We start from the raw sequence: 14,312 nt of genomic DNA on the forward strand, positions 1-14,312 counted from the left end.
ACAGCAAAATAAGGGGGTGCTAACTTTAAAACCACATATGAGCTTGTGGTCAGAATATCAGATGTTAAAAAAGAATCTCCCCAGTGACATGTCTGCAATCAATGAATAAAGCACCGCGGCGAGCTGTACGCACTCAGGAAAGGCGCCGTGCCCCTTTCACTACTGACAGCGGATGGCATCAGGGCTGCCAACCAAAGATTCCACTGGTGCAGGCATCTTAACCACTGTTTTGGTACCTCGAGATCATTACACGCACAATGTGTTGTCTCACGTTTGACAGGTGTATGTTCTGGATGATATCGTCCCAACTTTGAGCAATCCTCACAACTGACCCAGTCAGTGACTGATGCAGAGCCATTATTGAGGCCCTTCCTCCCACAGGGGCCCACTAGAAATTATAATGGACAAAAAGAGATTTACTCTTCTTAGTTCACATTTCTGTTATAGCAGAAATGCTAAAAAACTGCATTTAAAGCCTCCTTTCATAGTAAAAAAGGCAATTATCTTAATGAAAACATACATTTTTTGTATTCACTACTCCTTTCTATTTGATTAAAACCACAATTACTGCTAAAGCATAATTCAACTTGGTATCTGAATTAAGGTATCCTTAAGTTTTTTGAAAAAGGTGGCCCTATCTGTGAAACTTTAAACTTCGGAAATTGAAGGTCCAGAAACAACAAATACACAGTTAACCCAGGACAACTATGGAAACTGGAAAGGGAAGATGGTTTATAAATGGCTCTCGTGATAGATATCAAGGCAAAATAAGAACACAGTCATTTGACAGAACACGGTTTGTTATTTCAAAAGAGCCAAGAGAAGGCCAACTACCTTTTAGTTAGTCTTGCTAACATAAAACTACAGACGTCTACAAAAAGTGTAATTATAACACTGTCATTTGCTTGGCTAACACTTGCACTTAATGGACATGAGGTGAAAATATGAACCAATCTGGGATGAAAACACCACAGTCTCACAGTCAACTGATGGAGAACAGGGGTTACCGTAAGTAAGTAATTCACAACAACGGATGGAGAGTTCTCAAATTCCTGTTATCTTGATGAATCTTTTCCCTTCTTAGTCTGTCCTCTAAAGGTTCAGACTCTCGTGTTTTAGGGTCCAAAAATGGGCCATCATTATGACAGACCATCTCCAAAGTAAACAATCCATCCACAGATAACTGAGTTGATGAGATGGACACATATTCCCATCAAGAAACTGTACATGGACACTACATGCCAAGCATGCTTCAGAGTAATTTCTGAGAGTCTACGAATGAGGGAGCACAACTGAGACTTCCCTGGCAAGAGCAAAACATGCTACTGCCCAGCGAAGAGAACTCTGATTAGCTTACCTCCTGCAGTAGATCAGCCTGTTCAATTGCTTTAAGGACATTTTTCTTGGATGTTTCCTGAACTTCCCCTCCCAAAAGAAACTCATCCAAAATAAAATAAGCCTTCTCAAAATTAAAGATGATATCAAGTTCACACACCTGAAAAGCAAGGAAAACAATGGTAAAACTGAAAAAAGCAAAAGGTACTTACCCACTATCAGGTAGTGAATAAAATCTGATCAGAGCAAATCCATCTTAATTCTCTCTAAAGATGGCAATCTTGCTAACTAAGCATCATCAATTTAGTCAGCATATTTCTCAAATCTCAAGTACTTGGAAACACAACGCCTACAAGCTAAGTAAGAAAGACCTGATTCTGGAAGCTCCCAACATGGGCAACTTAATAATTTTCTACTCACAAAAACTGATCTTTTCAAATACGTATTTCCCGGATAATGTGATCGTGACTGCTTACCAAATCTAAATTCTATATTAAGCACTTCCAGAATGTTAATCTCTGCAGTTGAACTCCTTTCCGTTTCACTATTTTAAACCTTATTCTCACGACCGTCATCAAATGAGGCAGCGGGGTCAAGCACTGCGGCAGTTAAGTGGCTGTGCACGCTGGCAAGAGTCAGAGTCAGCCCTTCCCTCTCCTGCAGTTACTTTCAAAGAGTCAGAATCCCCAAGACAATCAAATAATAAACTTGTTACAGAAAAGATTAAAAAAAGATACTATGGCATTCATTTTTCTAAAACAAAATACTACTCACACTGCCAAAATACTTGTCAAGTAATTCCACATAACGATGAATTATTTCCAGGGTAATTAGCTCATTGTCCTGATCCTCGATAGCACAGCAAAAATACAGGCTAGCATATCTGTAACAAAAGCAAATGTGGAAAAAATTTTACTCTATAATCATGTTTTCTAAATATATTTTCATACCCTATTGTGAAAGATCCCATACTTAAACAATTCATTTTCCCTTTTACAACAGTGTAGATTATTTCCCTCCCGGAGTGCAAAAGTAATGAATGCATATAGAGAAAGTTTGAAAGGTACAGGCAAGAAAAAAAAAATCACTCAAATCACACCATCTAGAAAGAGAAACTTATTCTGCTCTTCTTCCTTTCAGGCTCCTTTCTAAGAATATTCATAGAAATACATATAATATTCTAAAACATAGCTGGACCCAGTTACAAAACACATTGAATGAAATACAACGGCCCTCAATTGTATGAAATACGATCTTGTGTTTACTTAACTAAAACAAAATGCACTGTGATTAATGCAAACTACAAGTAAACAGGGAAGAAGATAAACTTTCCGACTAAAGGACTTATTGAAGATATTGTCAATGCGAAGCCAATGTCTCAAAATGTTTTACTGGAGCGTTAATATGCACAAAGAGAACACAAATCATGTATGTACAGCTTAAGGAGTTTTCAAAGTGAACCCACCTGTGTATCAGCACCCTGATCAAGAAACAGATTATCGAACTCCTAAATCCCCTCCCCTAGCCTCTCCAGTTCACCACCTGCCACCCCAAAGGGTAACTACTATCTTGACTTCTAATAGCATAAAATTGTTTTTTAAAAGGTGGTTTCTAGATCTGTGGAATAAACTCCAAGAAAAGAACAGCTCTGTTTTTACAGAAGTTAGAGAAAGAGAACAGGGGAAAACTGAAACCTGTCCTCAAATTTTCCAAGTTCTACCTGTTAAATGAAAGTTTTGGTTATTTACCCTTCATGAAGAATAAGATTGGAAAAGTAAATATTCTCTTCCAAATTAGGATTGTAGCACATGGGACTAGACTATACTTGACTCAAGGAAGCCAAAACTTAAGACAACCTTGAGGCATAGCAAACAATGACCAAGTCCTTTGAGGAGGATTAAAAGAACATTTTCAAATGGTTTAAGTGTATTAAAGGCTTTTGAAACAAACAAAAAACAAAACACCTATGACATTCTTAACAAGTCTCAGTTTAGATTGTAATTTTCACTGAGGAGCATTTAAGGGATTTTTGGGAAACACGATGAGCAACTACTGCTCATAGCATTGATGGAAAATAATATATGCAAACACATAATCTGTTTTGGAACCCAATGAATTTCTGCTCTTCAGTATGAGAGTAACTAGTATTTACAGAATCCTCTATTAATTTTAATATTATCAACTGATTAAGATCAATTATTTGATCTTTCCAACAGCAAGCACCATCATCCTTGACTGGGGGTGGGGGGTAGAGGACAAAAAAACTGAGGCCCCAAGAGTACAGGGTCTGCCAAGTGGTTGCTCTGGGACAAGAAATCTGATCTTCGGACATCAACTCCAGGCCTTTTCCCACTCCACCTTAGGGACTCCCTTGTCATCCACAGCTTGACTTTTCTGCTGTGTCCATTCTGACTCACACATTCAGTAAGATTTAAAATGGTAGGAGAGTCTGTTGCAGTCTTAGAGAGGGGGCTTTCCAATGTGTTCATTTATTAGCATGAAGGACATAACAGGGCACCACCTCCAACTTTAACAAAGTGTTTCCTCTCTTTCCTACCCTATGGTTTTATCTGTTTAACAGGCAATGGGATGTTTCAATTCTCCATCCTCCCTAACCCATGCTCACCAAATAGTTTTGAATTTGGGGAAATTGATACAAATGATACGTTACAAGTCCCTGAATTAAGCAAACTAAAAATTTAAGGAACTGGCATTAAAATGGTAGATAAAAAAAAAAAAACAGCCATGAACAGCGCACATGAACAGGGTGCTATTTCAATAATCCCATTAGAAAGAATTTACTAAGTCAGTTACTAATAGTAAAATTCCTTTTAGTCTTAATTGTCAGCATTTCGACAATGCTAATGTTAAGTAATCGAATGCTTGCCCCATGGTCCTTGCTCCTCATCCACAGTACTGCCAGTGCTGCCTTCTTACAAATAAACAGCCCTGAAATACTAGTCATCGGTCTTCAACTGTAGAATCATTTGGAAATATTAACTTAACTATCACAAGGACTGGGGGCTCCTGGGTGGCTCGGTCAGTTAAGTGTCCAACTCTTGGTTTTGGCTCAGGTCATGATCTCACAGTTCTTGAGTTCTAGCCCTGCATCAGGCTCTGTGCTACAGCTTGGGATATTCTCTCTTTTGCTCTCTCTCTCAAAATAAATAAACTTAAAATTAAAGAACTGTTTTCAATACCACCAGGACTGATGTGTCTAAGCATCAGCTGATAGTATTTTAAAAATCCTGCAATTCTACCTAAATGTAGAATGGACAAAGGACCATCAAAGTAAACAAATTCTTTGCTGTAAGTGAACAGCTAGTTATCAGGATTCTAAGACACCACTTTACAGAAAGCTTACTGAAGAAACAGAATAGTGACAGGTAAGACTCACTGAGTCCTCCCTCTGAATGAGACACTAAATATTAGCTGAGGCTTTTGCATATTTTACTATTTGAATCCTCACAACTCTTCTAGAAAGATACCATTATTACTTGCATTTACAGGAGACCCAGGCTTAATTGAGTAACCTCCCTAGGAACAGCAATTTGACTCCAAAGCCCAAGTTTTATATTAAAAACAATAACCAGGAACTGTATTAAATAGAGTAATCCTGCACCTGGCAAACATTAAAACTGAATAGGCAGTATTTTAAGAGGTTTGAAGAGGCAGTGAAGTAAATGGTGTTACACTGATTTAGTAAAAGATTACCAAGAGAACCCTATTTTTGAGCCAAATGCTTTTTAAAAAATTCAATTATGAGCTCATTTTTTCTTAGTACATATTTGTAAGTCTAAATCTGAAGTAAAATTAATAATAGACTAGTAAGAAGAAAGGCATGTTTGGTTATTTTTAGCACAGTGGATTAAGGCTTACTCTAATTACTGGCACTCAGAGAACATCTGAAAGTGCCTATTCTTATACTCAAAACACATGACTTCTCTGCAGTCAGCTAAGTGTCAGCTGACTATGGGTGAATGTAACGAAACTGTTCTCAATCCCACCGGTATGTCATTAAAAATTATTTTGTTAGTAAAGAAAAGAAGGTATTCTGGCAAATTCTCAAACTAGTAATTTGGACCTATGTATTTTTAAACTCATTGTAAAACTTTAATCTAGTGCCTCTTCCGTAGCATGCTGCATAAAATACACTCTTCAGCCTTTAAGGGATCTTCAAGAGCATTTATTTCAGAGATGAGGAAAAAAGGAAAAATGACTTGTTCAAAGTTACAAAACTAGTTAAGGGTGCGAACCAAGCAGAACTCAAGTACCCTGATTTTCAGTCTGTATTTTCAGCTATATTATCCCTATCAACCCCCCCCAACCTGCTCCCCAAGAGGGGGAACTGTTTAAGTGAAATACTCAGCAAGAAGAATGTGGCTGAGACAAAGGGGGGAAGGAAGACCTAAAGACCACTTACTGACAGGAACAGCCAGAGTCCTGGTTCACAATCTCTCAGAAGTGATAGCTCTTTTGCTTAAAAAGGTCTTCTCTTCCAGCTGGACTAAGGGGGAAAAAATCACCTGTTTCTATGAATATGTCCTTACAAAGAATATGTCCTTAAATATAAAACATGAGGTTTTCAGTATGAAATGGGGCAGATGTATCGAAAAATTGACTGAAGATTCTAACTTCTGTAGGTGAATTTTATTTCAATAAAGCTGTTTTTTAAGTGCACCTTTTGTTTATAGCCGCTTGATACAAGTATCAGAGTCAGGTTAGATTACCCTTTATAGCCCTTCATAAGAAAAAGTGGCGGCCCGACGTAGGTGGGCTGAATCCTGTGTGCGGGAATACCAATGAGTGCTTTCTTTCCCTCTGTTTAACAGGCCATTGCCTGCTGCAATGAATCTCGATTCCTGGGATTGATTCCCTTGCTGGTATTTTCCTCCTCCACACGGGGGACTCCTTCCCCTATCTAGAAATAAGCTTAAGTCACTCGCACCTTTTTAAAAACCCTGTTTCCGACTCCTGCATCTATGGGTGGTTACCACCTCTTCGTATCTTCGGAGCAAAGCTCCCCAAATAGTCTACACTTGGTGTTTAAAAGTCTCCACCTCTTCTTCACACTTTGCTCCATTTCTTCGAGACTTCTGTTCCTACTATTTCACTGAAAATGTTCCCACAGATGGCATTTTATGAACTCTCATTGTAAAACCTAAAAGATTCTTTTCTTCATTTAAACTGTTTTTGCAATTTTGGCAATGGTAACTTAATTTGCAAAACTCTCTCCCTTTCCCTGACGTTACTGACCCTATACAATACACCCTTTGCTTGCCCTTTGAATGCTGGTGATCTAACACTTTATGCCTCGTTTCCCCCCCTGACTTCCACACCCGCCCCGAGAAAACTAGGCATCTTCAAATGGAAGTCATACAGGCATCGCAAAGTCAACATGTCTGCTACCTCCTATTTACCCGTCAGCTGAACCAGAAATGTGGAATCACTGCCCTCCCCCCTTTTAGCAGCCACCAAGTCTTCTAAAACTTACCTCATAGTAACAGCTCTCTCCACCTGCTGTGCACACAGCAGCAGTCTTCCTTCAGGGCCTCATTATAATGCGGTCTCCTTAAGAGACCCCTCAGGTGCCAGTCCCGGTGCTCCCCTTACCCATTCTCCTATTATAAGGATCTTTTAAGAAATACATATGTGCTCTTTTCTCATCCCCATTTAAAACCTGTGCCTCCAGGCTTAATATTTCAGTTCTAGTCTCCATGTCAGTCACTAACTAGAACGTGACCTTGAACAAGTAAGGTCTCCCAAATTCTTCTTTTCTAAAATTGAAGTTTAATCAACAGTAGCCATTTTAGGGGCACCTGGGTGGCTCAGTTGGTTAAACATCCTACTTCGGCTCAGGTCATGATCTTATGGTTTGTGGATTTGAGTCCCACATTGGGCTCTGTGCTGACAGCTCAGAGCCTGGAGCCTGCTTTGGATTCTGTGTTCCCCCCTCTCTCTGCCCCTCCCCCGCTTACACTGTGTGTGTGTGTGTGTGTGTGTGTGTGTGTGTGTGTGTGTGTCAAAAATAAACATTAAAAACAAAGTAGCGTTTTATTTAAAACAAACAAACAAAAAAAACACTTCTCCTATGCAGAGGGTACAGGCCAAGTGAGCAGGGGTATAAGATCCCAGTCCTGATTTCATGAGAGCACCTCCACTTCCACTTGTTTCATTTAGGGTTCTAACCTTGGGGGCAACAAGCTTTTTAAAACAATCACTTGACTAGATTATTCTAAGACCTCTCTCAGCTCTAAAATGCTATGATTTTCTCAACAAGTACTAAAACAAACACTGGATACAAAATCACCCAAAGATGACTAAATTTATTCTACTGGAAAGAGGAGTTTATGGTATTTAAAATATTCTCGATGTCCTATAATCTCCATTACTTCCTCTGCCATCTCCCCCACCAAAAAAAACGCATCCATACCTAGAGTGGAATAAAGGAAATGGAGATAAAACCCAGACTTCTCTTCAACTCTCCTTGCAGCCCATACCTGTTAGTTCCCTGCACTTCCCTACAGAAGACAATTTCTGACATGCAGAAACACTCATCTTAAATCCAGTAAATTATTTGTAAGGGAAGGGAAATGGAGAGCAAAGTAATTATATTTCTTTTAACCTGATTAGCCCAATCTTGAGAAATGTATTTTAAGGTATTGAAAGACTTTCAGATATTAATAAAGACGTACATTTTTTTATGGTTTTTTTTAAATTTTATTTTTGAAGGACAGAGACAGAGCATGAGAGCGGGAGGAGCAGAGAGAGAGGGAGACACAGAATCCGAAGCAGGCTCCAGGCTCTGAGCTGTCAGCACAGAGCCCAATGTGGGGCTCGAACTCACGAACTGTGAGATCATGACCTGAGCCGAAGTCGGATGCTTAACCGACTGAGCCACCCAGGCGCCCCAAGACGTACATTTTTTTAAAAGCTTAGTGTTCAGGGGCCCTCAGGTGGCTCAGTCGGTTAAGCATCCGACTTCGGCTCAGGTCATGATCTCGAGGTTTGTGAGTTTGAGCCTTGCATCGGGCTCTCTGCTGTCACTGCAGATCCTGTTTTGGATCCTCTGTCCCCCGCCTCTCTCTGCCCCTCCCCTGCTCACGCTCGCTCGCTCTCTCTCTAAAAAATAAACTTAAAAAAAATAAAAAATAAAAGCTTAGCGTTCAAGCAAATGTGTGCGACATTTTGCAACACCAAAAATTTAAAAATCTATTCTTCCCAAAATTATCAGATCTAATTACACCTCCACCACAAGTATACTTCAAATCAGTTAACACTAGTAAAGAGATATTGTATATACATAGTTTCAAAACATCTATATGACTGAAATGGTCTATGCATCCAAGGTGTTGTGTTCATAAGATTGTAAAAGTCTGAAAAAAGGCATGTCAAGTATCAGTCATTACTGTATAGATTTTCAAGAAGGGGGTGGAGGGAAAAGGCTTGTTTAAATTCAGAGAATTACACCATTTAAAATACGGCCCCATATTCACCTGCAAAGACATAAATTCGTTGCATTTTTCTAAAAAGATTAAATAGTAATAATCATTTATGCCTTTATTTACATAATTAGTTTTCAATCGACTTTCCTGATTTTATCTTTTTGCCTGGGTAATCAAGCAAAATAGCAGTTATTTTAAAAATACAAAGCTTTGACTTAAACCTTTTTCATCTAAATCATTATTCATTATTTATAAATGTCATTTCTTAAAAGTTTGCCATTACCACATTACAAGTGACCAAATATTTGATTCTACTATTTCATCTTTCTGAGAAATAAAAATTATACCTTTTGTAAACAATCTTCAGATCTCGCCACTCAAGAAAGCTGCACATTTTCGGTTTCCGTGCTAAAACGGTTTGAACAAGTTCTCTTGTGATCTTTTTCTTTTCTTTGTCTGACAGTGGGACATACCATTTCTGCAGTCGAAGCTTTCCCTGACGACTAAAAAGCAACATAAACTGCATCTGTTAAGATAAATAGAACCAAGATTACATGCAACACTTTGATTCAGTAGAGATTAAGAGGACATGTTTCACAGAGAAGCTTTGGGGGCAGGGCCTTTGACTGACAAATGATTAGCAACCATCAGTATTTCTACGCCAGTAGAAATTCTGTAGAAATTCTTGTAGAAAGAAATTCTTGTAGAAAGATCTTCTGACCAGATGTAAATCTTCCCACCCCATCCCTTTCCACCTAAGTTTAGAGAACAGTGGGGGGGGGGGGGGGGGGGGGAACAGGTAAAAAGCCAGAGTGAAAATTTTGAGGAAAAAGAAAGATAATTCTTACAATTTCAGAAACTACTGTCTGCCAGGGCTATACATTTCACATTCTCTGTATGCTTCAAAAGAGAACTGTTGACACCAACTGGTTCAGACACATTTGAAAGAAACAGCAGATCTAGTCCTGTTTTTCACCGTGAGGCTGTTCCAGTTCCAGGCTGAATTACTTGTAGACAGACTGCTATCACTTAGGATGCCCTCTTCAGTTTATGCTTATATATCTTAAGCAAAACAAAAGATCTCAAATATTAACCCAGAGAAAACCCCACAAAGGCACATTTTTCCTAATAAAAGCCTGATGTTTAAGTATCTCTTCTCATCTTCACTTTTTAAAAATTCCAGCATAAATATGCACACAATAAAGTGGGCTACTGTAATAATATGACAGAGAATATAAACCTCTAAAAGCCAAAATAAGAGGTACACACATGCAGAGACATTACACGAAATACTTCATTTGAAACAATTAAAAAAGGCATCTACAGATGGAGTGGATGCTGAATTCTGGTGTATTTTACTTAAACTATTTTGTATATGTGTATTTGGAATCTCGAATCTGTTGATTTGTTCAGATGTTTAATTTTCAAGGAAAGCTTTTTGTAATTCAACTGGTCTTCTCAACTGCAAACAGGTAGGCATTGTTTCTACAAAAGTAATTTAAAGGTAGAATTCAGACACGGTTTTTTTTCCCCCTTGTGAACTATTTTAAGTTCCTTTAACAGCGTTACTACAAGATTCCAGCCTGATTCTTAATATGCACCACACCATCTTAAATTTGAATATGGGGTGGGGAAATTTACACAACCAATTTAGAATAAACCGGGCTCTAAATTTCCCTAAGAAATTAGTGACGTTTTTCGTACTAATCCAAACGGGCATCAACAAGAAAGATATTTAGCAATTTATGAGGTGGCAATTTAACTTTAATACTCTATATTTAAGTTAAATAAAATCGGCTTATTACACCTCACTTCAAATCTTCCCTGGCACAAAATAAACGAACGACGTTCTTGTTATCAAAGTGCCCCCCATACGAGTCCTGTTAAGATAGCGGCATTCGAAGGGGGACAGCAAGTAAAGCATCAACTGGACAACGGGTTTAACGCAGACCCGTTACCAGAACTTTGAGAACAACAGACCCCTATTCCCGGACCCTGATGACCTGGAAGGGTGGGGGTTGCTTTGGAAAAAGAGTACGAGCTCAAGGCTGTCTGTATCCCCTCCCTACCACTTCATAGGGCGAATAAATAATTCACTCTTTAAAATAATTATGTGCTAACATGGGACGATACCCGGTTGCGAAGCACAAGTATTCCTTCCCTCGAGTTAAAAACTAATGCTTTGATTTTGCCGCAAATCACAGGCCACCCCAGTTCCTCGAGATTGGTATTAAAAACAATAGGCTCGGCCGCGGAGCGGGCTCAGGGCCAGCGTTCCTCCGTCCGGCCGTCTCCGACGCCTCCCCGCCGCCCCACGGGGCCGCACTCCATCACTGACCGAGCCCGAGCGAGGTGACGGGCTAGGAGCGGGGCAGACAATGGCATTCGCCGCCGCGCAGGGGGCGCCAAGGGTCCTCGGCCGCCCCGGGCCGCGAGCCCCTCCCGAAAATGCCCCGCAAAACTTGAGGTGATTCCCGAACCACAGGTGCCGCGGGGGCTCCGCATCCTCGGGGCGCGGTGAGGAGTGGAGAGGGGCGCGGACGCGGAGAGAAGTGAGTTGCCGGCCGCGGCGCCCCACTGGGGGGCCAGCGGCCAGACACGGGGTGGGGTCGTCGGGGCGCGCGCGGGGCGGCGGAGGGCGCGCCCAATCCTCCCTCTCGCCTCCCCGTCCCCGACGCCCCCGCTCGCTCCCCGGGACTTACGGCGGCCGCGGGCCGCGGGCACGGCGTGGCTCGGCCGGCGGCGGCTGCGACGGGGGCGGCGGCGGCGGCGGCTGAGGGGAAGCCCCTGTCGCCGAGCTGAGGAAGAGAAGCCGTGTTGCCGCGGGGAGGAGACCCAGTTGGCAGAGGGAAGGCTTAGGCGGCGAGGGGAGGGCGAGCCGACAGACCCCGCCCTGTGGGCCGGACGAGGGAGGAGCCGGGGTTGCGGCGAGCGGAGGGGCGGGCTGGGCGACGCGCGGGAAGCAGCTCGACCGTTGCCAACGGCACCGGAGGCAGCGCAGGTGACCGCACTCCAAGGAGGCCGATTGGCCGCGTCTCTACCGAGAGGCGTGGTCCCGGCCGGAAGTTAGGCCACGTGACCCGGAAGCGGCTTTTGCCGAGGCCTGCGCGCCTGCGCGCTCCTGCGCGTACCTTCGGAACTCGGGCGGGCGGCTACCTCACCTATCCAGTGGTGGGAGCGCAGGGTTCCGAGGTGCCCTTTGTCGACCCCGCTGTGCGGGGCAGGGAAGGTCAGGATCGCCAAGAGCCAAGTTCGAGCTCCGATAACTCTCCGTGCCCAAAGAGGGCGGGGCGGGGAGGCGTCACTGCCGGTGGTGATGGTGAGGAGAGTGAGGGAGTGCTGCACCTCTGGGGAAAACAAGTCAGCTCTGTCGAGGAGCTCGTGCACGCGTTCAGAGGGCCTTTTGCAATCATTCTGCCTCCAAACTGCCTGGAATCCTGCACGTCCTTCCCATTGCACTGCTACAGCCCTAGACACCTTTTGCCCCAAGCCGTGCGAGTGTCTTTTCCCTGGGCTTGTCTCGCCAGTCCTCAGTGCTGCGGACCTGATGAATTACTGTCCGTTCTCTGCCGAAAAGCCCCGACCGCATCTCGTCTTTGAGATCCCACTTCCTTCACACGGACTCGCGCCCCCCGCCCCCAAAGCCGCCTGTGTTCCAGTTAAGCCTTGCCGAAGACTTGCTCTGCCTGGCATGCACTTCCTCTCAAATGTTACATCTATGAAGCCTCACCCTCAAACCCTGTAAGAACGAATCCCTCTTTCACCCACACGTTCATTAGCCTCTGTTTAGCACATCTTGAGTTTTACTCATTTTGCATCCCCACGTATCCATTTGCCTCTATTCAGCACGTTTTGAATTTTATTCATTTTGCGTCCCAACCTAGTTCACTGCCTGATAGATAACACATCTAATAAATGGGAGTTGACCGATGAGGACTATAAAATGATAGATTTGTTAAGAACCAAAGTGCTGAGTTTTGTGCCTGGCACATAATGGATGTCCGTATTTTTTTGAATGAGAAGAATGGATGAATCATCTAGTCCGACTCATCTTTTACAGATGAGGAAAGGGGAGCCCCACGGGATTAAGTGACCTTGCTTGAACAGCCACGGGTTTCTCATGTTGAATGCTATTCATTACCCCAGTCACCTAGGTTCTTACAAAGGAAGCTAGAAAATTGCTTTTGTTGAGCTATGCCCTTTTTGCAGAGGTTCCCAAACACAGTCGCCAGAATTTTTTAATGGCCCAAAGTGAAAAAGAAATGCTACGTTTTCCACGAAGCTAAATTTAATCAATTTAAAGGAATCCTTTATTAGGGATTGTGTTCTTTTTTGTGTGGTAAAAGGTCTATAAAACTATGATAGTATGTAGTAGGGATTTGAGGGCATTTTTAATGCCCTTATTTGACAAAATAAAAATGTATAATACCTTCCCTTTTGAGCACAACTATACTGCTAGGAAAATTTCCTACAAATATATATGATAATGTATGCTGGGATATTAAACAAGTGATCGACAGAAGGCACAGAGCTGGCTTTCTGTGGTCTTTAGGCCCCCTGCCCAAATTTCTCTCTGCTTCCTGAGTAGTCATTCTCCAAAGTCACATGTTAATGCCCCATTTCTCCCTTACTACACAAAACAGATGCCATTAGTCAGTTCAAAGATAGATCTAATACTATGCAATGAAAACTTGTCCTCTAGATCCAAATGCTGTTTTTCTCTTTTTCTGTACAAACGAGGTTCCTAAGATAACCACCTCTAAGTTTAAAGTCATTGGTTATGTTCCTAATGTAGGTCTGTGGTTCTGAAAATGAAGACAGGAGTCTTGCTGATGACATATTGGCAGTCTCTGGTGCTCCTAGCCAAGAAAAGGTGGGGGTGGGAGGGTAGTGGGGGAAAGGAATTATGGGAAAAATAATTAGCAGCTGAAAGCAGCTATTACATAATCTTGGCTGCTTATTAATTTAGGAGAAGGAATAGCTTATTAAATTCTAATAGCAACAGCACAACTGCAAACAACCTAGCAATTAACAATGCAGGGCCCATTATTTTGTTAATATGTCCTCTTTTTTTGGCAAGTGTATAAGAACAAAATTTATAGAAGCACATGGTCTTTTTCAGTAGATTATAGATGGTTTTTCCCCAGCCTTAGTATTAAGTGCTAATTGTGCATTCACTGTGGAAGACAAAAGAAGCACTGTTACTGTCTTTGTTAGTAATTAACTGCTTGACTTTGATTCCCACATGTTCCAAATTGTGGGCTTTCTTCTATACGGATTCTCACCTAGTATCTTCTTCATCTGTCATGTTAATAGGGTATCTTTTTTAATCCTCTGCTTTTGTTATCTGGGTGGTCCTGATTTCTTGGTTGTTAAGGATGAAACAAAAATTATTTTTTATGAAAAAGTAAAAATCAGGTTTTATACCTTTTTTTCTTGGTACAGGAGACATTTATTACAAACTCATTTCTCATGGAACAAGAGCATGCACTTTCATGGTGCGAGGCTGTCTGATGCTTCCCAGGTTTCAGT

The 14,312-nt window shown here is 41.8% G+C and overlaps 1 protein-coding gene across 5 annotated transcripts in view; it reads right to left on the bottom strand.

Moving 5' to 3' along the window:
* AP1S2 (adaptor related protein complex 1 subunit sigma 2) overlaps window positions 1–11,767 on the bottom strand; it is a 28,929-nt gene extending 17,162 nt beyond the window's left edge. For 3 of the 5 annotated variants that reach the window (XM_042973710.1, XM_042973708.1, XM_042973707.1), the window contains exons 1-4: window positions 11,483–11,762; window positions 9,128–9,306; window positions 2,110–2,218; window positions 1,358–1,495 (exon numbers count right to left, since the gene is read on the bottom strand). In XM_042973710.1, coding sequence (XP_042829644.1) covers window positions 1,358–1,495; window positions 2,110–2,218; window positions 9,128–9,306 — 426 coding nt within the window. In that variant the 5' untranslated portion in view covers window positions 11,483–11,762. Of the gene's footprint in view, window positions 1–1,357; window positions 1,496–2,109; window positions 2,219–9,127; window positions 9,307–11,482 lie in introns of all 5 variants that reach the window. The other 2 variants (XM_042973709.1, XM_042973711.1) reach the window with 2 other exon arrangements.
* Between the last annotated feature and the right edge of the window lie 2,545 nt (window positions 11,768–14,312).

Source organism: Panthera tigris, chromosome X (genome assembly GCF_018350195.1).
Source record: "Panthera tigris isolate Pti1 chromosome X, P.tigris_Pti1_mat1.1, whole genome shotgun sequence".
In the NCBI taxonomy this organism is placed as follows: Eukaryota; Metazoa; Chordata; class Mammalia; order Carnivora; family Felidae; genus Panthera; species Panthera tigris.